This window comes from Hyalella azteca, unplaced genomic scaffold (genome assembly GCF_000764305.2).
Source record: "Hyalella azteca isolate HAZT.00-mixed unplaced genomic scaffold, Hazt_2.0.2 contig7095, whole genome shotgun sequence".
NCBI lineage: Eukaryota > Metazoa > Arthropoda > Malacostraca > Amphipoda > Hyalellidae > Hyalella > Hyalella azteca.
The window spans coordinates 267,160-294,483 of record NW_025937227.1 but is presented as its reverse complement, the minus strand read 5'-3'; the positions used below and the strand labels follow the sequence as shown (position 1 = coordinate 294,483).

The window sequence follows — 27,324 nt, the reverse complement described above, 5'->3', positions numbered from 1 at the left end:
AGGTTTTTATTGTGTCTAATAAGGTTGCGCTCGACCCTATATTGCAAACAGACCCTACGACGCCCCCATTTTGGCTTCAATCACACGCCTGGCAGCAGTGTAGTGTGGCCATTAGTCACGCCAGGGCGTAAAGGGTTAAGTTCCGATCACACGTCTGGCAGCAGTGTTTTATTGTTGTCGTTATACTAAATTACGCGTCTAGCAGCAGTGGTATAGTATAGTATCTTCGGCATTAAAGAGTAGGCCTGGATAGGCCTGTCGCCGATTCTTGTGCTTTTCTTGACTAGACTGGCCTTTTGATCAGAACTTTTCAACGTTATGTTGCGATTAGGTTCCGATCACGCTTCTGTCAGCAGTATTGTGTTGTCAATAGGTTCCGATCACACGTCTAGCAGGCAACAGCAATGATATCTACTGCTATGATGCCATTAGGTTCCGATCATACTTCTGTCAGCAGTGTTGTGTTGTTGCCAGTAAGTTCCGATCACACGTTCTAGCAGCAGTGTTATGTTGCCATTAGGTTCCGATCACACTTCTGTCAGCAGTGTTGTGTTGTTGCCATTAGGTTCCGATCACACGTCTGGCAGCAACGTTAGTCGGCATTGGCCTCTGATCACGCGTCTGGCAGCTATGTTGTCTTGACGTCATTAGGTTCCGATTAGACGTCTGGCATCAGTGTTATATTGTTGTCATTAGGTCGCCACATTTAATTAGTGATGAGTCAAGGTCGAAGGTGAAAGTTACTGTTGAAATGGTATCTTTGCTCCGTTGTTTGAAGAAAGTACGAACTTGGGAGTTTCAAACATTCAGAATGCTAAAAAAAGTACGAAGGAAGGAAACGCCTCAGAAGGAGAATCGTCGAATTAAACCGAAAACGTTTATACAGGCAACTAAGAAAGAAGAAGCCCCTACCGCATACCTTCACTTATTAGCGGTTATTAATAAACAAAGATTAATAATAACAGTAAGGATAAAATTATACATAACTTCGTTTTTCAATCGAAACCGAATTGCCTGAAAAAGTAAACGTTTTAACTGCTATTGATTTCAGCTAATCCGGGATACGAACCTAATTTTTCCAGTAACTGAGTAAGGGAAAAGGAGGAAAGAAGATGGGATTCATCGTTGTATTGTATACAGACAGCGACTGTATGGTATACAGATAGCGACTATTGTATGCAGATAGCGACTGTACTGTATACAATTTGCGACTATACTATACAAACAGTGGCTGTACTGTTTACGGATAGCCACTATTGTATACAGATAGACTGTTGTATACAGATAGGGTCTGTATTATACAAAGGCAGTGACTGGATAGCTTTAGGCACAAATCTTAACTCAAGAGAAAAATTGTAACAGCAAATAATTCTAGGCAACATCAGAACAATTGAAACGGAATAAAAACTCACATACAACAAGAATCTTTTCGTATTTTGGGCACTTGTAGAAAATCGCAACAGAAGCTAAAATCTACGCACATGACGACGATTTAATTAAAACATTGCGGATGACCCATCAATTTTAAGCTGATGGTTGGTATGTATATACATGGACTTAATTCTACAAACAAAGATTCTATAGAGTCTACCTATATTGACCAAAGAGAACAAAACATGTTTATGCGTAAAACGAATATTTTGGAAAAGTAATGCTAACAATAGGAAGAATGTATTGATCGACAAGACTAGCGACTGCACCTGTTGAAACTCGTAAGCACGCAATCAACTGTGACTGCTATCTTGACAACAATGTATTTTCACACACAATTACTTTCTGCTTCGTGTTGCTATCTTTTTTAAAAACAGCTGTGAACTTTTCTAGCAGCTATAAAAAATTTTTAGCAGTCTTCAATTTTTTAAGCAGTCGTCAAATTTCTCAGCAGTCGTCAAATTCCTTAGCAGTCGCCAAATTTCTTAACAGTCGTCAAATTTCTTAGCAGTGGCCAAATTTCTTTGCAGTCGCCAAATTTCTTGGCAGTCGTCAATTTTCTTGGCAGTCGTCGATTTTCTTAGCAGTTGTCAAATTTCTTAGCAGTCGTCAATTTCTTAGCAGTTATCAAATTTCCTAGCAGCTTAAAATCTCTTCTACTTACAATAAATCAATCAACGCCTGGCCCGGAGCGACACGACAGTCATATACAATTAAAATTCAAGTATCTTAAAGAGTCAATAAAAAATCTGGCACTACACAATTTGAAATAATTCTGAGCGAAAGCACTTGTCACTCATAAAGTTACGCTGCAGACGCAGTCTGGCCAGGTGGCAGGCGTCTTCGGTGCTATCTGACGCAGAGCTGCAGATCGGCGCCGTGAGTAACGTCGTCGAAGATCAGCAGGGGCGCCCCGGCGTGCAACCTAACGTCGCGCAAGCAGCCATTGAAGGAAGATAGAAAGAGGCCCTCCGTCGCCGAGGCTACAGCCACTTCGTCCAGACCTCCTGCAGGCGGAGAAGAAAAGTCCGCGTGTAAAAAAAATATAACTCAGTACTCACTGCAGTGAGTGACAGAGAGCGCATTATCTCGTCGACGAAAACGTGAAGTCACGGATGGACAGACAGGTAGACGGACAGACGGACGGACTGACATGGCGAGCATAATTGCGCCTTTTTTCCATAAATGAGAAAATGCGCTAAGAACACAATTGAAGGAGTCTTCGTTCGGTTATTGTGCTATCGAGAATCGGTACATTGCTGGGCCATGAGGAGTCTCTCGAATGCATAATTAATCGGACCCAGCATTACAGTTTAAGAGGAAGAATATAATAAATATTCTCACTGTAACATAAATTACTTTTTGTAGCGATGACGCCAAACAGCACTACCACTTTTTACTTTACTTACTTGACTTTTCACACACTAGCACTTTTGTTAAGGTAAAGACGATGATAAAATGATCTACTATGAAGAAGTTGATTGGTGGAGAAATGATAATAACTGACCGATGTAGACGGTAGCGGGCCCGTCTCGTCGAGTGAAGTTGACAGGGCCTGTCTTTTGGGACAGGTTGCCGTCCACGTATAACGACAAGGACGAACCGTCCCTCGCCACCACCACGCTGTGCCATCGTCCATCGTCCACCCGGACTAGCGGATCAGGACAGCCGTCATAATAAATTGAGTCAAAATACTGAACCAACCATGAACAAATAGCTATTTGTATTCCGAACTTATTGCTTCATCGATACTTTATAAATCAGTTCGCCAATTGGCTGCTAAGCTCCGTTTCAAATATTTTCGTATGCTAACAATTAGAAATTTTTTTTTAAATATTGCTGCATTCTGAAGGTAGTTTTGAAATTCCTATGACGTTAAAATATACAATATATACTGAAGAGGTTGATTGGCACTAAAAACAATAAGATTTCGGCTTTGTACTACGGTATTAAAATTTGAACAATAAAAACAAAACGTATCTACAATTATTGCACAGTGGTCAGTTGGTAGGGGATATGTTCTTCGTTATTATTTTTATTATTCAACAAAGCATTTATCGTGGCGTCTGCTTCAAATGAACTTCGAGGGCACGTCACACATAAGATTAATAGTACTCATGTACTCACCATGAGATGTGAGGGAGCTGGGCTTACCCCCACCAAGGGTCCAAACGACCCTCACGGCACCTCCATAAACACCGACCCCCACCCAGTCCTGACTCCTGGCCTCCCCCACCTGTAGGAAGAATTTATATATTATAACTTCGAGAAAATAATGTAATTTATGCTGATATCGTGAGTGTCATGGCTCTGTTTTTATTTCATATGAGAGTAGATATATATTCACTGGAACTTCAATTTCTTTACTCCCGATGAACTTTGTTGAAACACATCCAGCTCTTGCAACGCGTATTGATTACATCAACACGCTCAGTACCGCAAGATGATTATATCAAATCGCTTTGTGCTGCATGTCGTTTATATTAACACGATTTGTTCTGCGTGCTGATTATATCAACCCGCTTTGTGCTGCTTGCTGATTATATCAACCCGCTTTGTCCTGCGTGCTGATTATATCAACTTGCTTTGTACTGCGCGTTGACCATATCAACACCCTTTCTACCCCAGCTGCAGGTTTAACTCACAGGTCCCCGCCACAGCAGGAGGCCGTGAGGGGACGAAGTTGACACGTTGAGGGACAAGTCATCACGGCGGGTGTCGGCTGGGGCGTTGGCTGCCCCTGGGCCTTGACGGGCGAAGCTCTGCCCGCTGAACTTGGCGGCAGTTTGCCCACGCGATGCTGCAGTCAGAAGTAAAATTATCAATGTAACTGTTAGTAATCAAGAGGTAACATTTCAAGACTGTTTTCATTAACTTTTAAAGCTGCGATTCTGAAATGAGTAGGAGTAACAATAGGAGCAAGTATTGCAGCAATAATTTAAATTTTTAAATAAAAAATATAGTTCGGAACCGGTCTTGTCACTTTATTTGATGATCTTGCGTGCTGAGGTTTGAAATAAATGATTTCCACAACAAAGTTCATAAAAGAATGAAACACTGGAAATAAATACTAGCAAGAATCTAAGAAAATTAAATTGAACAAAATTAACTGAGCACAGGAGCGGTGGTATACAAGTGGGTGTTACTGGCCATTTGTTCAGGTATTTTATGAATTGTGGTTCTTTAAACTAAAGTCTTGCTAGGAAGTGTTTCTAATGGAGGTTTGTAAACAGTCTGAGTATGCGTTTGAAGTTTCGACTAAGGTTCAATTAAATGAGTAATTAACCTCTGAATTTTAATTTAATGAGTCATGAATTAAATTAGTCATGAACCCATTACAAGACTTTTACTTGTTAAACCGTACCCTGGGCAATAAACTAAATATTTTATTTGTTAAGGAATTGAACTCTTTGAATTTCTACGAGTGATCAGGTCTTCCAAAATTTCTCCCAACAAGCCAATTATTCTGTAAAACAATCATAGCTCAATAACTACAATTAATCTATAAAGATGAATCTAAAAAATATCAATGATATTGTTACAAAATATCATTGATATTGACTAATCATAAAAAGCTCACCTCTCTCGCACAAGCGGCCCACTCTTCCAGGAGGACACAAGCAGCGGTAGGAGCTACCATTCATATCATCAGCGATGTCACGACTTCTTCTCTTCGCTGATCGAATTTTTCTGTTTTCTATGGATTCTAAATGGCCTGCTGATCTTTTATTAACGGCATGCATGCTTTTCGGGGCATTTTTGTTTAGAGATTCAGGATTTTGTGATAAGATGAAGGACGAGCTTTTGCTTGTAGAAAAATCAGACTCCGATTGCATATCATCGTACCACGAATCGAATGAATCTAAAGATTCGTATCCCGTAACTAAGGGCTCAGAAAACTCCGATCTTCTGGCTTGAGGATTAGGAGAATGTGATCCCGTAGACGTAGATGATGCTCGGGCCCAACGCTTCTTGCGGGAGGGGACGGAGGGACCGGAGTGGATGGAGGGGACGGAGGGGACGCAGGTCCCTCCAGCCATGCACGGGGAGGGGGAGCAAGCTTCGGCCACTTCACACCGACCACCGCTGAACGACTACAATAAATAATAACAGTTGCACTTCAATTAAATGCGATAGCAATTAAAAACATTTCAATTAACTAATTATCCATTCGATGATCGAGTTCAGCATCCGGTAACGATAGTCATGAACCACAAAATAAACTGTTAAATTAGTAAAATTCTCAAAACTCAATTGTACAAATTCAAAGAACCGTAAGACACCTCATCTTGGAAGTGATATCAAGTTTATATAATTTTTGATAATATTAAATTAAACTTGTATACTACAAGAACTTTGTGAACTTGAATACCCGGAGAGCCTCACCGCAGGGCAGTCGCACACTGCCTGACCGGTCGAAGTAGAAGCCCCCGTTGAACCCGACGCGTTGGGGGTGAAAGCTGGAGGGATTTGGGGATCAGCAGAGCTGTCACTCTTCAGGAGGCATTTTCCCCCGTTGAGGCAGGTGGCGGGGCCACATATTAAAGGGGTTTGGTCCTCACAGGAGACCAGCCCTTGCCCTCTGACAACCCCCAGGGGGCCTCCTTCGCGGTCTAACTTATACAGCGCTCCATTCACGATCACCTGGAAAATGTATACACGTATAAATGAAAGCCTTTGCGCTGTAAAAGCAAACGAATTCCTAGACAAAAAATTCTAGGTAAATTTAACGCGTCATGCAAGTTAGGTTCGAATCAAGCACAAAATTAGCATCATTAGCTTAAGAATTTATTTCCAGTTACAGTTATTGTTCGATGAAAGTCTCCTCAGCCTCTGTTAACTTAGTAAAGCCTTTATTATAAGAAATAAATAAAAAAATTTGACGCTTGCCTCCCCAATGCAGCCCTGGTATGACTGACGGGACGCGAGAGGCCCAACAGAGTCCGGGATGATCGTCATATCCGGCACCCCGCCTGGGTAGGGGTAAGTCACCGTCAAAATTACCCATAATTAACACTCTACCGCTGCATGTCACTCTCCGGGAACATAACTTTCAACTTACATTATACGTAAACTATTGAGTGTAGACCTGAGGACGTTTGTACGCAACAGAGAACATTTTAAAGTAACTTTCAACTTAAATTATACGTAAACTATTGAGTGTAGCAACCTGAGGACGTTTGTACGCAACAGAGAACATTTTAAAGTTGTACGTGGTGGTAACCATCAGTGCAAGTCATTTTGCGCTCACTAGTAACGGATCCTTTTTGGGAAGTAGGCTTGTGACAATATTGCTCCGGTTACTCATGTCAGGCGGTAGAGGATTAACACATTTGATTGTCAAAAGCCCCATCGGTCTCATTCGGCAATAAGATATTACAATTTTGAAATGCAGTCACACTTGGCTAGTTTTCATGTGAAAATATCCCCGTGAAGAGGAATGGTTTATAATGCAATTAAGCCCTATTGACATCCGCCTGATGTTAACGCACTGTGCACTCACCAATAAAAATTTCATCCCCCACTTCCATGTAGGCATCAGGATTGTCTTGAATCTTGCGTGTCTTCCTCACTCGCGACACCGACGATGCCGAGCCGTTGGAGAACAAAGTAGTTGTTGATACTGCAGGAGCGTGATTTTCCGTTGATTGTTCACGTAATCCTCGCGGGGGATCATAGTCAGGTGCGTCCACGTTATCAGCGGATTTGTGGATTTCACCGTCGAATATTAGATCGGCTTGTGTTCCCTTCCGCCTGAACGTCACGGAGTTCCACTCGTTGAGCTTAATTTTTTTGGCAGATTGGACGATGCCGCTCCTGCCAGCTTGGCCTGTAAAGAGGAGTTTGAAGTAGGCATGGTTTATCTAAGGAATTATTTGCTTAGAAAAAACTTTTAAAAAGGCTCAACTCGGACTCCCTTGGGTTGTGAAATTTCTAGTTTATGTTGCCAAATTACGGTTTATTTCATCATAATAACAGCGTAGTAACTGCGCTTCATTAATTTTTTTTGTAATTAATCGAAGGTATTAAATGTTCAAATTTTTACCTGAGATGAGTTTTTCAGGAACAATTCCGATCTAGCCAATCATTATGCCAGTCAGCATTCAAGTTTAAACTAAACAGAGTAATTACAGACGCAATAGCCGAGCCAACGATCACAAATCTTTGGGTCAACTTAAACTGCTTGATAACGAAAACTTTTGTGACGTCGTTGGAAACTTGATAATCACCGAGCTTATATGACAGGCTGAGAGAGCCATTATTGAGGGACAGTGCCATGAAGTCTGGAACTGCACGACCCGTGGTTGGGCCCGGGGCGAGTGTGGTGGGTCCTGACGCGTAGAATATGAGGCCTGAAGAATTGTCGGGTCTGAAGGCGATGGACGCATGGCACACGCGTCGCAAGGACCCCACAGGTGCCACGGTCAGGTAGGAGCGACGACCTCGGAACTTCGGGATGGGTGATTGGGCCACATCTGGTGAAGATAATGCATTGCCATATGAATTGCGATCGTGCAGTCCGGAAAGAATTTTTTTTAACAATTGTTTGTTTTATGTTAGATTGAAAAACCTTAAAAAAATTATTGATATTATGGAACTGATCAAGTTACCAGGCTGTTATGATCTTGAATATTTGAACAGCTACTATTGCTAGAATTTCATAGTCTGGAGTGACTCATGCGTTTTCGCCTACTAAAGTGGAAAGGACATTCAACTAAGTCAATACAATGCAGTTTCAAAAATTCTGTGAATTGAACACAATTGTACCGATACGTCCCAACGTAAATCAAACTTGTAGTAATCAGGATAACCAGAATTTTAATAAATACATTCCATACTCACGAATGCCTTTGTTGGAGAATCGCATCAGCTCGAATAAGTTAACTGGGAACGCTTGTGTTTCAAATCTCATAAAAAAAGCATCAATTTCAGAACCTGGCTCGTTCCATTGCGAAGGTGTCCAGGAATTACATAGGGAAAGGCAACGGCAGCTAGCCACGCAGAGGTTCAGGGCCACAAATTCAACTCTTACATTTAGCCATAGTCACGCCCAAGCCTCTGGTGTATAGATGTGAGTTCGAACACACCTTGAACAACGTCGCACAGCGGTCCAGTTTTGCCGAAGGGGCAGATGCACTCGTAGTCGCCGGGATATTCATTAGAGGCAACACATGACGACCCAGGAGCACAATTGGGAGTCCCCACGGGAGCGTCACTGGGGCACACGTGGCTGGGTAAGTCGCATAGGGCACCTTTGTACCCTATAGGGCAGATGCACCTGTACGGGATGAAACACTTTTGGTAAATTCTCATGATTTTCATGAAAAAGCTTGAATATAAATCCCGCAGCAATGGTGTTGAAATTGTGAGCAAATCATTCTGAAAGACTGTTTTGGTGCCAAAATTGAATATGTCGTGCAAGCCTGTTTCTTTGCTGGGATTTTGCGAGCCAAGCCTTGAATTTCATGATAAGGATATTGAGACAAATCAACTCTAGTTTAAGACTAAAATCTTGTTGATCAAGTTTGTTACCTAAGAAATATCCTTTAAAGAACACCAGAGTTCTGAAAGATCAAATAGTGACTTCAAATTTATCGGACAATGTAAGAAATTTTCAGACATGGGAAGACATGTACCAGTGGGGGGACTAAAATCGACGTACGTGGCACCGTTCATGATGCCACCAGTCGATGCCGTGGCATTGCGCATACATCGTCACAACTAACACCTACTAGTAGGAGGCACCGAGATCAACGCAGGTAGCACCAGCATGTGTTATACTACCGCAGTAGCACCAGAATGTTACTATACCGCAGATAGCATAACACATGCATTGCGTATGCATCGTCACAACTAAATATACACAAAATACGCACCAGTACGTGGCACCGAGTTCAACGCAGGTGGCACCAGCTTGTGTTGTACGACCGCAGATAGCACAACACATGCATTGCGTATACATCGTCACAACTATATATACACAAAATACGCACCAGTACGTAGCACCGAGATCAACGCAAGTAGCACCATGTTGGCACTGATGCATCGCACAAGCATCGTCCGCACACTGCGCCACGTTTCGCGACCTCACGAACGTTGGCTTCATCCAGCGAGCTTCCTCCTTGTGCCCCGCCGCGTCCCCAACTAAGGAAGTGGACACATCGTGGCCACTCGAAGACTGGCGGCGACGGTCTAGAGTGTGGAAGTGCGGATGCTGAGAGACGCGGATGTCATAAACGCATCCCCGGAAGCCTTCCAGTCTCCAGAGATCTGCCGGAAGCTTGTGCAGCTCCCAGGACTCGTGGCCACCTGAGAGACATTGTTATCAAAATCAATATTGTCAGCTTCTTAAAAAAATATAACTCAGTATACTCTCTGCAGTGAGTGACAGAGATCGCATTTTCTCAAATCGACGAAAACGTGAAGACAGACGGACGGACGGACGGACATGACGAGCACAATAGCGCCTTTTTCCATATATGAAAAAATGCGCTAAAAATGGAGAAGATTTTAGAAATAGTTACGACTTTTATCGATGTTTAATTTTAAGCCTTATATCAATAAATTTAAATAATGCTCCGAAAGTGCCCATTTATGCTGTGATAAATGAATATCGACATTGGCCAACTAACCCCACAATCACATAAACACTCACCGACAAACATGATATTGTCGGTGTCCAGGGATGAGAGGTAGCCGGGCGCCGTTCCGCTGACGTTGGCCTGAGCGTCGACTGCCAGCCAGGCGTGCTTGCCGCGACGTCCGACCAGCACGGAGTGTGTGTGCAGACTGGCGTCCAGGGGGCGGGGCGACACAACACGTCGTGGACCTGTAAACACTCGCATGAACTTTACCAACTCGCATGAACTCGACGAACTGGCATGAATTTGACGAACTCTAATAAATAACCTACAGTCAAGATTTGCTCTGATACCGACATTTCAAACAGACTTCATTTGAACTTGGTAGAAATGTTACTGTCATGATATTTAGATTAATAGAAATTCTACAGTCGTTTCTTTTAAATTGCCAGGTAATTTACAGCCACTTTAATATTTAAATAATCAATCGATTATAATCCGCTACACTGCAAGTAAAATGTCCATTTATACCCATCACATGTTCGACAGACACGGCATTTTCAATAACATCAATTCGACAACTTTCACATATTAAATCAGCAGCAGCAATATTTTTGAGTAAGTTCAAGCCACAAAGATATATTTTTTGTATAAAGCATTGAAATGGAGACATGAATTGAATTGACTCAGTTTTAATGAAGGAAAATATTTCGGAAAACTCTACGGATATTGCTACCCGTAATCAATTTACTCTGGAGTGTCAAAAAAGTTTTTTAAGTTAAGTGAATAGAAGTTTCAGCGTCGAGCCCTAATTCGAGATTTTGGACAAACATCATGAGTATTGCTGCAGGGAATACGAAGTATTAAAATTAAAATTTTATAAATCATATTAAGACTGAAGTTGTAGGAGATCGAGATCGTAACGCAGCAAAAATTAAAAATTAGTTTTGAGCAAAACCTGGGCCAGGGACGAGTTTAACGTGGCGCTCTATCACGCAGGTGTCATGTGTGATCGTCGGTGAGATTTCTCAAGAATATGGTAATTGTTTTTTTGATCAATGATCAAAAATGAAATGATAATGATTTTGGAACAACATAGAGTGGTTAGGTAGTGATTATTTCGAGACAAAGACATGAGTATTAGAGATAGAGATCGTTGTCTATGAGATCAATATCGTAGTTTTGCTAATGATGAAGATACAAAGATTGTATCTTTAGATCAGATTCCAAGATTGCATCTTAAGATCAGATACAAAGATTGTACATATCTTTAGATCGGATACAAAGATTGTATCTTTAGATCAGATACAAAGATTGTATCTTTAGATCAGATACAAAGATTGTATCTTTAGATCGGATACAAAGATTATATCTTTAGATCAGATACAAATATTATATCTTTAGATCAGATACAAATATTGTATCTTTAGATCGGATACAAAGATTGTATCTTTAGATCAGATACAAAGATTGTGGTCATACCAGCGGAAAATGACAGCCATATGATGAAGATAATAATAGTGATCCTCCCAAACAACGATGACACAATTATCGAAGATCAGGGTCATTACCTGTCGTGATATAAAGTCCCGATTTTCTGTGATCAAGACCGCGGTCGGACCAAATCATGAATTGATCAACACTTGATTTTAGATTTGAAACTTGATCAGCAATATTTTAGTCTTAAGGACACTTGGCTCACCTCCACCTACGTCCCACGTGAGCATGACGTGTCCCTGCACCAGGGCAAGACACACGAAGTCTTTGCGAGCTGCCGTGGAGGCTCCACCCAACAGCAGCAGCAGTCCTAGCTGCTGCGTCTGCCACGTGCGGAAGTGAAGTCTGTCGCGGCGGGGGAAATAAAAAAAATAATAATATAACTCAGTACTCACTGCAGTGAGTGACAGAGAGCGCATTTTCTCGTCGACGAAAACGTGAAATCACGGACGGACGTCACGGACGGACAGACAGACGTACATGGCGAGCACAATAGTGCATTTTTTCCATAAATGAGAAAATGCCCTAAAAATTAGATCAGTATTCACTGCAGCGAGTGCATTTTTTTCGTGAATAAATCGGTTTTCATTGCGATTAGTACAGTGCACTGCACTGTCCGTGACTTCACTGTCCGTGAAGTCACGGACGGACGGACATGACGAGCACAACAGCGCTTTTTTTCCATAAATGAGGAAATGCGCTAAAAATTTCAACCCTAGAACGCAAAACTGTTTCTGGCCAATTATTGCAATTGAATTACTTCAATATAAATTGCAATAAATACATTCGTCCCATTAATGGTTGGTCGAAGTTTTCTCCAATAGGATATGTACGCTGAATTTTACAGCTAATTTCTGTAAAAAAACGAATTGTGTCTGGAAGTAATGATTTCTTAAGGATGCAAATGAGCGAATGAGATGTACAGGAAAAATTCTATGAAGATTGTATGGTAATTTTTGAGATGCAATTATTTACGCAGATTACCTGGTCGTACAATGGCCAAACTATTACCATCGTTTGTACCATTTCTACAACATGCAAATTTGTTCAGCGATGTTAGCAAAATGAAGCGCTGCTGTGGTCTGTCAACCACTAAGCACCCCTAAGGTAAAGACTTGTCAGGGCAAAGCACGCCTAAGGTAGAGGCTTCGTCGTCACTAAGCTCACCTAAGGTAGAGATTTTGGCGGGACTAAGCTCACCTAAGGTAAAGGTTTTGGCGGGACTAAGCTCACCTAAGGTAGAGGATTTTGTGGCACTAAGCTCACCTAAGGTAAAGGTTTTGGCGGACTAAGCCACCTAAGGTAGAGGCTTTGGTGGCACCAAGCTCACCTAAGGTAGAGGCTTTTGTGGCACTAAGCTCACCTAAGGTAGAGGCTTTTGTGGCACTAAGCTCACCTAAGGTAGAGGCTTTGGTGGCACTAAGCACGCCTAAGGTAGAGGTTTTTGTGGCACTAAGCTCACCTAAGGTAGAGGCTTTTGTGGCACTAAGCTCACCTAAGGTAGAGGCTTTTGTGGCACTAAGCACGCCTAAGGTAGAGGTTTTTGTGGCACTAAGCTCGCCTAAGGTAGAGGCTTTTGTGGCACTAAGCTCACATAAGGTAGAAGCTTCGTCGTCACTAAGCTCACCTAAGGTAGAGGCTTCGTCGTCACTAAGCTCATCTAAGGTAGAGGCTTCGTCGTCACTAAGCTCACCTTAGGTAGAGGCTTCGTCTTCACTAAGCTCACCTAAGGTAGAGGCTTCGTCTTCACTAAGCTCATCTAAGGTAGAGGCTTCGTCGTCACTAAGCTCACCTAAGGTAGAGGCTGTGTCGGGTGTCAAAGGGCAGCCTGTAGGCCGAGTAGGAGCTGTAGCCTGCAGTGACCGAGCCTGAGTAACGTGGCCACAGCGGCTGACTTCCTGTCAAGCCAGCTGGAGACAAGACAAGATTATTGGCAACTTCTTGTCATGCCAGCTGGAGATGAGACAAGATTATTTATTGGCCACTTTTTGTCAAGCCAGCTGGAGACGAGACAAGATTATTGGCCACTTTTTGTCAAGCCAGCTGGAGACGAGACAAGATTATTGGCAATCCTCGTAACATCGGGAGAAGCAAAATTTATTTTGAGGCGTATGTTATTCGCGCGACGTATGGAAGTCCACAGGATCATTAGGGCATATTCATCACAAGAAAATACTACAACTACAACCACCGGATAATTAGTGCTTGCTTACGGCAATTAAAACATAAACAGTTTGTTCGAAATTTAAATATCTGAGGACATTTCGTCAATAACTTAGTTCTTTGTACATTTGATGTTCAAATACAAAAGAAAGAACGGTCTTCAAATTACGCATCATAGAAACGTATTTATACTGCCATACGTTTGGCTACCCAGGTTAACTAATCAGCAGACGTAACGTTAACCTGCTCCACCAGGTTAACTAATCAGTTGACGTAACTTTAACCTGCTACACCAGTTTAACTAATCACCTGACATAACTTTAACCTGCTACACCAGGTTAACTAATCACATGACGTAACTTTAACCTGCTACACCAGGCTAACTAATCACCTGACGTAACTTTAACCTGTTACACCAGGCTAACTAATCACCTGACGTAACTTTAACCTGTTACACCAGGCTAACTAAACAGCCGACGTAACTTTAACCTGCAACGATTAAATTAATTCCCACAAAAAACAATTCAGCGAGAACTCACCAGTGAATTTATTGGTGAGTTTTCTCCTGCGCTGGTCAGGCACCTCACAGAAGCGCCCGTGGTATCCACTGGGACAGAGGCACAGGTTTGCCTCTTCAGCCGAGGTCGTTGGTACGCTCTGTGTGGTAGGAGGAGGCTGCTGGAAGAGCTGCTGCTGGTACCATTCCTCAGTGGCATCTTCTGAGATGTCCTGGGTATGGTTACCATGAGCATGGAAGAAATCCAAGTCAACATAAGGATTCACAGAGGGTTTTAGCCGTGCCATCTTTGCCCTCTTCTCAGTCATTGTGGATTCCTCCGATGATATTTCTTCCGAACTGTCATTGCCGTGAAGCTGCAGCTGACTTTCAGAATCGTATAAGCGAGATTTCTGTTCCTTACTCGATTTGTTCGCGTCTTGTGTATCGTAATCACCTGTAGATTCTCTCTTTTCGTCATTTTCAGAGCCTTTCGAACCGAGACCGTATCCAGCATTTCGATTTCCAAATTGGCGCTCTCGGAAATGACTCACAGGATGCTTGTTGCTGTCGAGTTCGATTTCAGTACTGCCTTCATATGGAGGAACTTCACTCGATCCTTCCAACGCATCACCTTGATGCCCTAGCAAAGCAGTGACTAGTGTACGCTGTTCCCTCTTGCGTCGTGCCCCTCGCTCCTGCAGTTGGTGTTCGCGTTGCCCTGGGATGAGAACCTGGAGCTGCCCGTCCTCCAAGGGGCGTACGTCGTTGGGCGCCACGCACTGTCCTCTCTGGCAGGGCGAGCCTCGGCACGCGCGAAGCTCGCAGAACGTACCTTCGAAACTAACCACATCGGAAACAATTTATAATTCGTACATATTCATAAATTAATTTCATTGGTGTATTATTTATTTAGAAGGTTTACACACTTACACTTAGGACTGAAAAATAAATAAACTAAGCGACCAGGTAGAGGGACTTCCTAGCAGGGAAAACAGTATTTCCGACAAAATGAATGAATACCATCTTTAAAATATGCGATAAGGCGTCATAATCGCGTGACATTGATGGAAGGAAAGAAGAAAGCGCGAGAAAATATGATCAAAAACAAGACCAAACCTTTAGGATTGAATTAAAAAACTATAAGGTAAATATGCACTTGACGCTAATAATAGGAGCACTTGATATTATTAATATTCGTGTTATATTTTCTTGTACGACATCAATGGAGCGTTTCTTCTTGTAATTTTCAGAGCAAGCTTGAAAATTTAAACGTGTCATAACATCCTTTTAAGACAAGATTCTGGCGGTTCGATGAACTTAGTAAAGGGACCATATAGTCAGAGGGACAATGCTGAGGGACATAAAAAATATATGGGCATTATACATATTGAATATGTTTACAAAAAGACTGTCGACCAAGAACTATGTTTAGATGTGAAATATTTTGACATAAGTAAATTGACAGAAGAACTTTATTTACACATCACTATAAAGAGATAGACAACTAAGTAACGAAGAAAATATATACACAAAACCCTGTACTGAGATAAAAACTAAATTAACGAAGAAAAAAATGATTGCAAAAAATTATGACGAATGTTGACAATGAAATATGCTATATGGCATATGCTATTCGAAATATGCTATGCTATATGCCATATGCTATGAAAATATGTACAAAACCCCTATACTGAGATAAAGACTAAATTAAATAAGAAAAAATGATTACAACAAACTATGATTGTTGACAAAGGGACTTTGATTTTAAGACCCTATTTTGACATCAGGGAATGAAATAATAAACTGATGAAATAATTATACTAACTAAAAGGCTGATTAGGAACGCACTGATCCTGAGGCTGTACCCACCCTGGGGGGCAGAGGCAGGACCAGCGTGAGGGGGCACGGGCGCAGGTGCCCCCGTTGAGGCAGGCGTTGGGGGGACAAAGGGCGCTCTCCCCACACTCCGTCACTCCCTCCCCCTCTTCCCCCACCCGCCACATGTCCAGTTCTAGTCCGTCAATCTTAAGGCAAAAATAAAACAATTAAAGTTTGAATTTTGATGAAATTTGAATTAGGCCAGGTTATAATTCACTTGATGCAGCACCGCCCATTCACTGCTGAACCAGACCACGGCACCAATCACTCATTAACGTTGAAATGCAACAATCGTTCAAAATGCAAAGCCTCGCGAATTAAAATAATACTAATTAGTAACATCGAACAAGTCAACAGCAATTAAACGGGTATAAAAATATAACTCAGTACTCACTGCAGTGAGTGACAGAGAGCGCATTTTCTCGTCGACGAAAACGTAAAGTTACGGACAGACAGACGGACAGACAGACGGACATGACGAGCACAATAGCGCCTTTTTCCATAAATGAGAAAATACGCTAAAAAATGAGCAGGTATAAATCGAGTATGAAAACGTAAAAATCTATGTAAACTCGATGCCAGTACAGCAACAAAGCATAAAATTGATCCAGTAACAGAAAAATCACATCATGCAAAATCATACAAATGAAGTTGCAGAGGTGTACATATCCGACGTTGTAGTACCAAATACAAAGTTGCAGAGGTGTACACATCCTACGTTGTAGTACCAAATACAAAGTTGCATAGGTGTACATATCCATGTATTAAATGATATTAATTACGTTTTAGTTCCAAACAAAGGTAACTAAAGCACAACACACCTCAAGCGTCCGGATGCAGCCCTCGAGCCTGGGCTGGAGGCCAGCCTTGACGACCCACTTGGTGGGAAAGTGGGTCGGGAGTCCGGCCAGGTACAGCGACTGTAGCACCACGTGACTGGAGTGCGACTCTTGCTCGCTGTACAGCGGGGCAGAGTCGTTCACCTGCCCGAGTGAACGACTTTATACGAGATTTATTGTTTCAAAATTAATGGTGAAAATTTACGACTCAGGTATTGATGTAATATTACAATTATTCAATAAAGACATATTTTCAATAAAAAACGCTTACTTAAATCTTCCATATATCCAACATCTTTCACAATTAATGGTGAAAATTTACGATTCAAGTAATGATGTAATACTAACAATTATTCAATAAAGACATATATTCAATAAAAACACTTATTTAAATCTTCCATATATCGAACATCTTTCACAATTAATAGTGAATATTTACGATTTAAATATTGATGTAATCCTAAAAATTATTCAATAAAGACATATTTTCAATAAAAAACGCTTATTTAAATCTTCCATATATCCAACATCTTTCACAATTAACGGTGAAAATTTCCGATTTAAATATTGATGTAAACCTAACAATTATTCAATAAAGACATATATTTAGTAAAAAACATTTATTTAACTCTTCTATGTATCTAAAACCCCGGCAAAAGTACCTGTAGTGACGCACTGCACTTGCCGGCGCCCCACGGTAGCCGCGCTTCGTACGGAGTCCACCACAGCCTGGAATTCATACATAATTCAAGTGAAGTAATGCAGTTATACAGTAGGAGAATAAAGTAGTAGTGGTAGTATAGAGTATTGTACAGAAGTATTAGTATAAAGTGGCTGTATGACGTGTGGACTTTAAACATTTGTTCAACATTGTTTCGTGCATTCGTCCATTTCAAAAAGATTGATTGATTAATAACTTTTGAGTTTACCGAGAAAAAATAGACACTTCGTTTTATGCGGTGAATAACACAGAGATACCTGGCTAGCCTAGCCTGAGTATATTACGGATCAATCAAAATAACCTATCAGAATTCAAAATTAAGGAGTTATGACACGGAAGTTTTTACGTGTATAATTGTAATACTAACTTGATGTTATTTTCCGAAGATACAAAGCAAGCTTAGACTTCTAGCATTACGAACTTACTCGACTTGTAGAACTGAGGGTTGACAATAAAGTCGGCAAGAAATACGACAATGCAAGTTATCAAAAATGGCGGTACAGCAAGAAATAAGTTTAATGAAATTTATCAAAGTTGGCGGTATAGCAAGAAATGAGTTTAATGAAAGATTGAGATAGTAATACTTGAAGGATACGTGTAGGGTGACAGCAGGAGGGATCCTGTCGTTGGACTGTAGGAAAGACACCATCTGCACACCGCAGCTGAAGACGAACGTCAGGTGGCTGTTGCGCATGAGCAACATCAGGAACGAACCTGTGAACGCATGTACTGGTCGGCGCTGGCGAGGTTATAATATAATATACATAATAGCAGTTTCAGCATTTATTAGGCCGTAGGCCTTGCTCCGATTCTTAACATTGCGGAATATTCACAGTATGTTGCGGACTTGAACTCGCAACTTACTGCTTCAAAATTTCTTTGCTTAATTAACCGCCCGGCCGCCGATTCTGACCAGAAACTGGCGCACAGAGCTGGGATCGAACCCGCGCCTCTTTGCTCCAATCTTGGTACTCTGAACTTTAATCACTGGGCCATCCTGCCCATTACATTGACTCTTCAAGTTATTCTTCGGAAATTAAAATAATTATTTTTTATTTTATTGAAAGTTATTCTTGGCTGAAGGATTTTTTTAATATTCTATTCAAAGTAATAGAATAGAATCCTATTTATACAAAATTGTTCTTTATGGTCACGGCAGTCAAACCTAGACACCCGTGAATGTTAAAAAAGGCATCAGCAATTAATGTTAAATAAACATTAAATGGTAAACTCAGAGATATTATTGGGTAATAATGTCAAAATAGTGACACAACTTCTGCTCGCAACACTGCAGTAATACGCACTTTTACCGAGCCAAACTGGGCCAGGGTGACCCACACAAGTGCAAAAAGTGCGTCGCAATGTGGACAAAGTGTCGCTTATTTGTTTGAGTGTAGCGGTACTCACCGTGGGCATCTGCCTCGCCGTATAGCACAAGGCCGTTGGCTGCCGTCGATGTGAATCCGATGTAGACCTAAAAATTAATATATATAATGCGTTAATGATTTTTGTTTTACCATTTAGCTTTGAACATATTTTTATCCTTGTATTTAGTTGTTAGGGACTTACGAATAAAGAGGTATCATGCCAGAAAATTAATTGATTAAAATTTTTTATTATGAAGCTAACTAACTACAAACCTAGCTAACTAATGTTAACAACCGAATTACAAACTACATGCTTCGTATCCAATTAGTGCAACCTTTCTTTTCTCAAGGATTCTCGTAAAAAATTTATTAATCATTAAGGAAAATAACATTTAATGAATCTCATATATTACACCTAATTATACCTATATATACTGTTATATATGCTATCAACTTATTAAAAAATGTATTACTAACATCGTGCCATGAGAGGTAACTACTTCTAAATCGTTTGATTATGACAAATGATGATTATAATAAATGAATGATGTGACAATGGTTTTATAACAACAAATGATTGAGATAACAATAATTAGTGACAAGTGCAAGCATGACATCTAAGAAAATGTAAACGATATCTCACCTGGACTCCGTTCCTAAGGTCTAGTGGACTGCTGGGCATTACTTTCAGATAAGAAGACCCAGTAAACCGAGGTATTGAGATCACAATAACTAGTGACCAGTCACTAGTTAAACGACATCAGAGACATCAAAGGTCACTAGTTAAACGATGTCTCACCTGGACTCCGTTCCTAAGGTCTAGAGGGCTGCTGGGCTTCACTTTCAGATAAGAAGACCCAGTAAACCGCGGCACCGTAACGTAGTGGTACGCTTCACAGTACGCGCCCGTGTAGTTGAAGGGGCAGCGACACTGCGGAAGAGATGCGTGCACATGTCATGAGCGAAATGTGTTTAAAGCTGCAAGTTCTGAACAAATATTTACGGTTAGTATATTTTACAATACGAGGCACAAAACTGACCTAGTAAATGATCTAAAAAATTGTGATTAGTGACATAATAACAAATGTAATTTCTCGGTTTGCAAAGAGATGTGTCAAAATCAGCAGGTCGATTTTGTATTTTATACATTCATTAGCGAAGTACAGACTATGCAACATTCATACGAGCCCCCAGCTTGAGATAAAAAATTTAGCATCTCTTCACTAAGCATTAAAATGCACAAAATTACAACCTATATCAGTGTATCTAGAAAATGATTTTGAGTAATTGCCTCACGTACCGCTGCAAAATTGTTCACAAAGATGCACGAGCCTCCATTTTGGCAATTTTTGTCGCAAATCATAGGCACGACAGTGGAAGATGAGTCGGTCGTCGGAATAAGAGTCGACGTCTCCAAGTCTGTGACTTTCTCAGTTGATGGCAAATCAGTCGTCTCTTCCTCAGTTTTTATCGTTGTAAAATCTTCAGATGATGTTATAGTTGTTGCTGCGGTAGCTGTTGAGCTTGAATATGTAAATGCAGAAGATGTATCAGGCTGAGAAGTAGAAATATCCGGGTCTTCAGTAGTGATAGGTAGAGCAGTGAATCCTAACCCGGGACCTTGGGTCAGCGAGAAAATCGGAGACTCAGTAGATGTGAAATCTGTCACTCCAGCATCGTCAGGTGTCGGAAATTCACTGATCGACGTTGGTTCCACACTACTAGAGGTAGTGGTGTCTTCTGTAATGGTCACTTTGGGAGAAACTGTGAACGTTGTCAACAAAGCAGAATCAAAGGCATCAGTAGATATTGATTCCTGACCTATGACAGATGTCGTTTCTACCTCACTAGTCGAGTGGGTGGCGATCGAAGTGGTCGCATCAACATCTATGAGAGAGATGACATCGGAAGAAGGAACAAATTGGGAAGTGAAATCAGGTGTTTCGTAAGTGGAATCGGGTGTTAAAGAAGTGTAATCTGTAGCATTCTCAGTAATGGCGATAGTACTCAATGTAACAGAGCTGGTTTCTTCTGTTGAGACACTCATCACGAAATTTTTTGAATCTAAAGTAATATTTTCAGGAGCGTCAGTCGTGTCCGTGAGTTCAACTGACGGTGTTGAAGCTGATTCTGTGAATTGCTGAGCATCACTAGTTGTCTCAGTATATGCAGTAATTTCTTGTGTTACAGTGGAGTACTCAGTCGAATTTTCATCACCTAACGCGTCCGTGGTTGTCGAGGAAGTGACATTTTCTAAGTCGGTGGCAAGCGCGAGATCGGGCGTGTAAGTTGGAAACGTGGTGTACGTTGTCAGATCAGTGGTGGAAAATATTTTTTCTGATGTTGTCTCTTCTTGTGAGAACTCGGATGTAGATTCTGGAAGCAAGGTTTCCGTCGCGTAGGTGACAGTGGGGGAAGTAAAATCTAATGTCGAAATAGTTACACGTTCAAATCCTCCCTCCACCGGTGTTTGAGTGGTGTCCTCACAGTCAGCCACTGTGCTGGTAGAGAAACCATCAGAAACCTGAGAAGTTATAACGTCAGTCGTTGAAGAGTAATCGGAAGAAGTTGATAGCACAGTTGTTAAATCGAGAACTATAGTTGATGTGGGTTTGACATAGCCATCTGGAGCGTCTGACATGATTGTTGCATTATCAAATCGATCTTTTTCAGTGGACGCAGTTGGAAATTTGGGTGTCCATGATACAGTATAAACACTGGGGAAGTCGCTGAGCATTGTGGGTGTCGGAGTGAGATCTGGCTTACGCACGGTGATAGGTTCCGTGACAGTAGTGACTTGTTCAGTCTTGAAATAAACCGTAGAAATTAAACCACTTCCGTCGTCGGGAGGCTCAAAGGTCGCGTCCAAGGAAGTGTTAAGGAAAGGATCAAAACGTTTGTCGCTGATAATTGGTCTATAGGGACGGTCTTGAAACCAAGATGGAAGCTCCTGGCAATTCTCGCCATTTTCGTCGCATTGGCACAAAACTCCAGAGTTCTGAGGCGAGCAGCTGCAAGCGAAACTGTCAACGCCATCAATGCAGGTGCCGCCGTTCAGGCATCTGAAATGATCATGATTTAAATAATTAAAATAAAACTTCTCGAAAATGGGGACTATTGATTGAACTTCAATGAGTTGTGCACATTTTAGATTCAATAGATGTACATTGTACCATTACCTAAGTTTATGAACCTTAATCGATTGCAAAAGTCTTTTGCATTGATGGACAATCGGAAAATACCCAGGTTTTAAACTTTTAATTGCAGATTTTGGGTAAAATTTCTCTCAACACTTAGTTCATAGCACAAAACAACATAAATGGAAAACATTTGAACGGATTTACTTTGGAATTTCTAGTTTATACTACACTTTGGGGCGTGAGGAAGACTAAGAAGGTATGACACCTTGGGATGTTAGGATGACCTCCAGAAGGTACGACACCTTGTGTTGGGAGGAAGACAATGAAAGGTACGACACCTTGGGGAGTGAGTAAGACAAGGGAAGGTGCGACAGCTTGGAGAGTGATGTAAATAATAGAAGGTAAGACACCTTGGGGAGTGAGTAAGGCAAGGGAAGGTACGACACGTCGGAACGTGAGGAAAATAAGAGAAGGTACGACACCTTGGGGCGTGAGGAAGGCAGTCGTTATACTGAAGGTGGCACTCAGCTCCGTGGAAGTCTGGCACGCAGTAGCAGGTCGCGTTTCCGCTCTCCGTGATGCACACGCCGCCGTTGCGACATAAAGACGACTCGCAGAACACGACTTGAGTCTCACACAGCACTCCTGTGTATCCTGAGCACCGAAATACTCGTGTTCTCGTATATTGTAATAGTGCATGGGAATATTACATCGTACATGTATTGAACAATGTGAATTCAGTGTTAGATGCGATGTTAGGAATGGTATTATATCGAAGCAGCATGTATGCAGTCATTATGCTATTTAATATAAATAATACGTGACACGCAGGTGCTTGAGAGAACACATGAATCAATAAAAGGATAAATGATGAACTTGCACGAGGTGTGTATCAAATATCTAATTAATTGTTCGTACCTAAGATAATTATGAATAAAGCACAGTTTATGGTGCAGGCAAGCGCACGGAACTCACCGTGCGGGCAGGCGCAGGCGAAGCTGCTAGGCGCACCGGACTCACCGTGCTGGCAGGCGCAGGCGAAGCTGCCAGGCGCACAGGACTCACCGTGCTAGCAGGCGCAGACGAAGCTGCCAGGCGCACATGGTCTCACCGGGCTGGCAGGCGCAGGCGAAGCTGCCAGGCGCACATGGTCTCACCGTGCTGGCAGGCGCAGGCGAAGCTGCCAGGCGCGTTCACGCAGACGCCGCCGTGCAGGCACGGACGCGCGGCGCACTCGTCTACGTCGACCTCACAGCGACGCCCCGACCAGCCTGACATGATGACGTGAATAGTGACATGACCAGATGACCAGATGACATGAATAGTGACATGACCAGCCTGACATGATGACATGAATAGTGACAAGATGACGTGAATAGTGACAAGATGACATGAATAGTGACATGACCAGATGACATGACAAGATGACATGACCAAATGACATGATGACATGAATAGTGACATGACCAGATGACATGAATAGTAACATGACCAGATGACATGATGACATGAATAGTGACATGACCAGATGACATGAAAAGTGACATGACCAAATGGCATGATGACATGAATAGTAACATGACCAGATGACATGAATAGTAAACATGGATCAAAAGATGAATAATATGAAACCTACATCCAATGCAACCTTAAATTTCGTGTAATTAAAGAGTACAATGTTGTTCATTGTCTTGCCAATGAACGATGTCAATAAGATCGTTTGAGACGACCACAATGAACAACATTATTTATGGTCATTTCAATGAACACAGGTTGTATGAATGAACAATTAACATTAAACATTCATGGCCGTATCAATGAACGATAATTCACGGCTATCACGAAGAGCACGGTCCTTCACAATATACAATCAATCACGGTCATGACAATGCAGTATACAATATCAATCACGGTCATGGCAATGAACAATGACCGTAAAAATTCGTTTATGTCGCCCCACCGTCGCCGCAGACGCAGGAGTACTCGAGCGCAGGCCCGTCAACGCAGCGGCCGCCGTGGAGGCAGCGCGCCTCACCCGCCACCGAAGTGTTGCACACGCTCAGGTCGCGCTCACAGTTGGCTCCTGCTCATAACCAGATTGTTCTTGCTTATGTTTTACTTTTTCAGCTGACGTTAGATCAAGTTTTACTCCTCTACATGACGTTAGCTCTAGTTTTACTTCAACACCTGATGTTAAATTAAGTTTTACTTAACCACCTGACGTCGAATCAAGTTTTACTTCACCACCTGATATCAAATTATGTTTTACTTTTATCACCTGACGGCAAATTATGTTTTACATTCACTACCTAACGTCAAACTAAGTTTTACTTCACCACCTGTTGGCAAATTATGTTTTACTTTCATTACCTGACGTCAAGTCAAGTTTTAATTTAACCACAAGCATCTGACGTCAACTCAAGTTTTACCTTGCCACCTAACGTCAAACCACACGACGTTAACTGAAGTGCTACTTGACCTGCTATTCCTTAATTTGTTAGTAGAAAAATCCTATTTCAACAGGGTTGGGAGCAATCTATAGTCCATTCTTTCAACAGGGTTGGGAGCAATCTATAGTCTATTCTTTCGACAGGGTTGTGAGCAATCTATAGTCCATTCTTTCGACAGAGTTGGGAGCAATCTATAGTCCATTCTTTCGAGAGGGTTGGGAGCAATCTATAGTCCATTCTTTCGACAGGGTTGGGAGCAATCTATAGTCCATTCTTTCGAGAGGGTTGGGAGCAATCTATAGTCCATTCTTTCGAACAGGGTTGGGAACATTGTCTATTATTTCCACAGAATAAAATAATAATAATAGCGGTTTCAGCGTTTATTAGGCCGTAGGCCTGTCGCCGATTCTTAACATCCCAGAACATTCACAGCTTGTAGCGGTCTCGAACTCGCAACTCACGGCTCCAATTCTGCTTTGCTTAACCGCCCGGCCTCCTTGCCGATTCTGACCAGAAACTGAAGCACAGAGCTGGGATCGAACCCGCGCCTCTCTGCTCCAATCTTGGTACTCTGAACTGTAACCACTGGGCCACACTGGCCAGTGGTTACAGTTAGTTACAGTTGGTGGTATCTTTCATTTTTTCAACAATGTTGGTAGCGTCGTCCATTATTTTCAAGTTCCTGTGAAACACGTACGGTCTACACTTACCTATGTAGCCCGGTACACAGGTACACTGGTACTTGTCGAGCAGGTCGTCGCAGGTACGGTCTACACTTACCTGTGTAGCTCGGTACGCAGGTACACTGGTAGGTACTTATCGAGCAGGTTGTCGCAGGTACGGTGTACACGTACCTGTGTAGCCCGGTACGCAGGTACACTGGTACTTGTCGAGCAGGTCGTCGCAGGTTCCGCCGTTCTGGCAAGGATTGCTCATGCACTCGTTGATCTCAGCGCCGCAAAGCTCCCCTGCGAATTAGACGAGTGATTTCCGTTATGGATTCGACAATTGAGTTCACATATTTTACATTTAATGCTAATATTTTTTGTTGCAGATGCTTTTTAATCTCTAGCGATTGCGGCTATTTTTTTGTCGCAACGTCTTTTTATTCTGAATTATTGAGGTTACATTTTTAGTGGCCGGTATTTCTGGTGACATGTTTTTAAGACAATGTGCAGGTAGACAAGACTACCATCTTAAAATTATCCTAACATATTTGATGGAATATCGGAGGAGCCGCCAACACGCCTTGAACCCTCGTACGGCAACACGACTTTGGTTATGCCTAATCAAATGTTATAGGTATAATTACCTTAGTTCATTAACATCCAATCCAAAGAGAGTATATAATATGCGTTTTAAACTTACTTTTTTTTAAATAAAAAAAATTATTTCAATTTTTTATTAAACTAAATTTTTTAAATTTTCAAAATTATTAATTCTGTCAATTGATTTATACATTGTCTTCGACTTAACGCAAGTGTGCGAAATTTCAGATCGATTGGACAGGTATAATTGTGTTAAATATCAATTATAAGATTTGTAGCAGAAAAACAAGAAGTGAAGTTGAATATAAGTGTTGTAAAAATATTAATAATAAATATACCAGTAAAACCCGGTGCGCAGACGCAGTAGAACTGCGCGACACCATCCACACACGTCGCCTGGTTGAGGCACGGCGAGGACCAACATTCATCCCAGTTTGTCTGGCATTCGTAACCTGTATAGCCGTCCTCACAGTAGCACGAATACGAGCTGAAATATCGATAATAATATCAAATGTTACGATAGAAACGAAATATTTTTATAATTATTTTAAATAACAATATTATCAACATCCTAGATAAGTGGCACGACTCTTTGTCTGCTAAACTTATTATCAAACCACGAACCGAGTTTACTGGACATTTTAATGTGCATTGTTCCATAACTCAAGTAAACTTATTTATTAGTCATGATTCAAACAAATATTACAAATTTGATCGCAATCAAGAATAGACGATACGGTAGTATGGAAAACTAATTCATAGGAAATAATTCGCAGGAGAATTAATCGACCGGAAATGATCCTCAAGAAAACTAATTCACAGGAGAACTAATTTACAAGAAATAATTCCCAGCAGAACTAATTCACTGGAAATAATTCCCAGTAAAACTAATTCTGAATAGATAATTCAATCAGAAAGCAATTCTCGCCTGTTAAATTTATCGATGCAGATACCGTTGACGCAGGGTCCACTGACGCACGAAAATCCAGCTAGACCCATTCCTACGGCACAAATCCAAATAAAGGCAGTTATTGGAACGTTAAGTTCAGGGTAACTTGAAGATAATCTCCTTCTCGGCTTTCTTATTCGCCTTTGCAGGGCTGATAGTGAGTCTTGCATTGGTAGAAAACCAAATAAAATCCTGGAATTTTGCTTCTTTTTGAGGGTAATTACGTCATTTGATGCAGTTGTTTGTGAAGGAAAAGGTAGCTCCGGACTTGAAAGCTTGACTGACGACAAAGCACAACGGCTTAGCTCTGCAGCGCAAGGGCGATGCAATGCATGAATCTCTCGATCTTCCGAAGATTTTGGTTTGATCACAGTGAAGCATGTGCCATTAGTTTTAGTTACACTCTTTGAAGCCATTGTGAATATATAAAATTCGAAAGGAACGCAATACCACTTCTCTCATAAGGACAAATTAAACAACTTCTGAGAAATTTCTTGAAGCAGCTTGCAGATTCATCCAATACTGCATTATTTTTCATCG

At 41.5% G+C, this 27,324-nt stretch overlaps 1 protein-coding gene across 1 annotated transcript; it reads right to left on the bottom strand.

Annotated features, from left to right (window-relative positions):
- Nucleotides 1–1,119: 1,119 nt before the first annotated feature.
- On the bottom strand, nucleotides 1,120–27,064 carry LOC108667005 (protein eyes shut). Its single transcript, XM_018153983.2, has 28 exons — nucleotides 26,764–27,064; nucleotides 26,174–26,322; nucleotides 25,422–25,535; nucleotides 24,078–24,200; nucleotides 23,275–23,388; nucleotides 22,600–22,771; nucleotides 20,278–22,039; nucleotides 19,777–19,908; nucleotides 19,018–19,084; nucleotides 18,195–18,324; nucleotides 17,552–17,618; nucleotides 16,872–17,033; nucleotides 16,042–16,196; nucleotides 14,213–15,012; nucleotides 13,303–13,420; nucleotides 11,716–11,855; nucleotides 10,088–10,261; nucleotides 9,426–9,741; nucleotides 8,520–8,710; nucleotides 7,662–7,907; nucleotides 6,935–7,261; nucleotides 6,322–6,404; nucleotides 5,818–6,075; nucleotides 5,012–5,525; nucleotides 4,077–4,231; nucleotides 3,559–3,667; nucleotides 2,939–3,082; nucleotides 1,120–2,438 (listed from the first exon to the last, which is right to left on the bottom strand). The coding sequence occupies exons 1-28, from the start codon at nucleotides 26,952–26,954 to the stop codon at nucleotides 2,281–2,283; spliced, it is 7,071 nt and encodes a 2,356-aa protein (XP_018009472.2). The 5' UTR covers nucleotides 26,955–27,064; the 3' UTR covers nucleotides 1,120–2,280.
- Nucleotides 27,065–27,324: the final 260 nt, after the last annotated feature.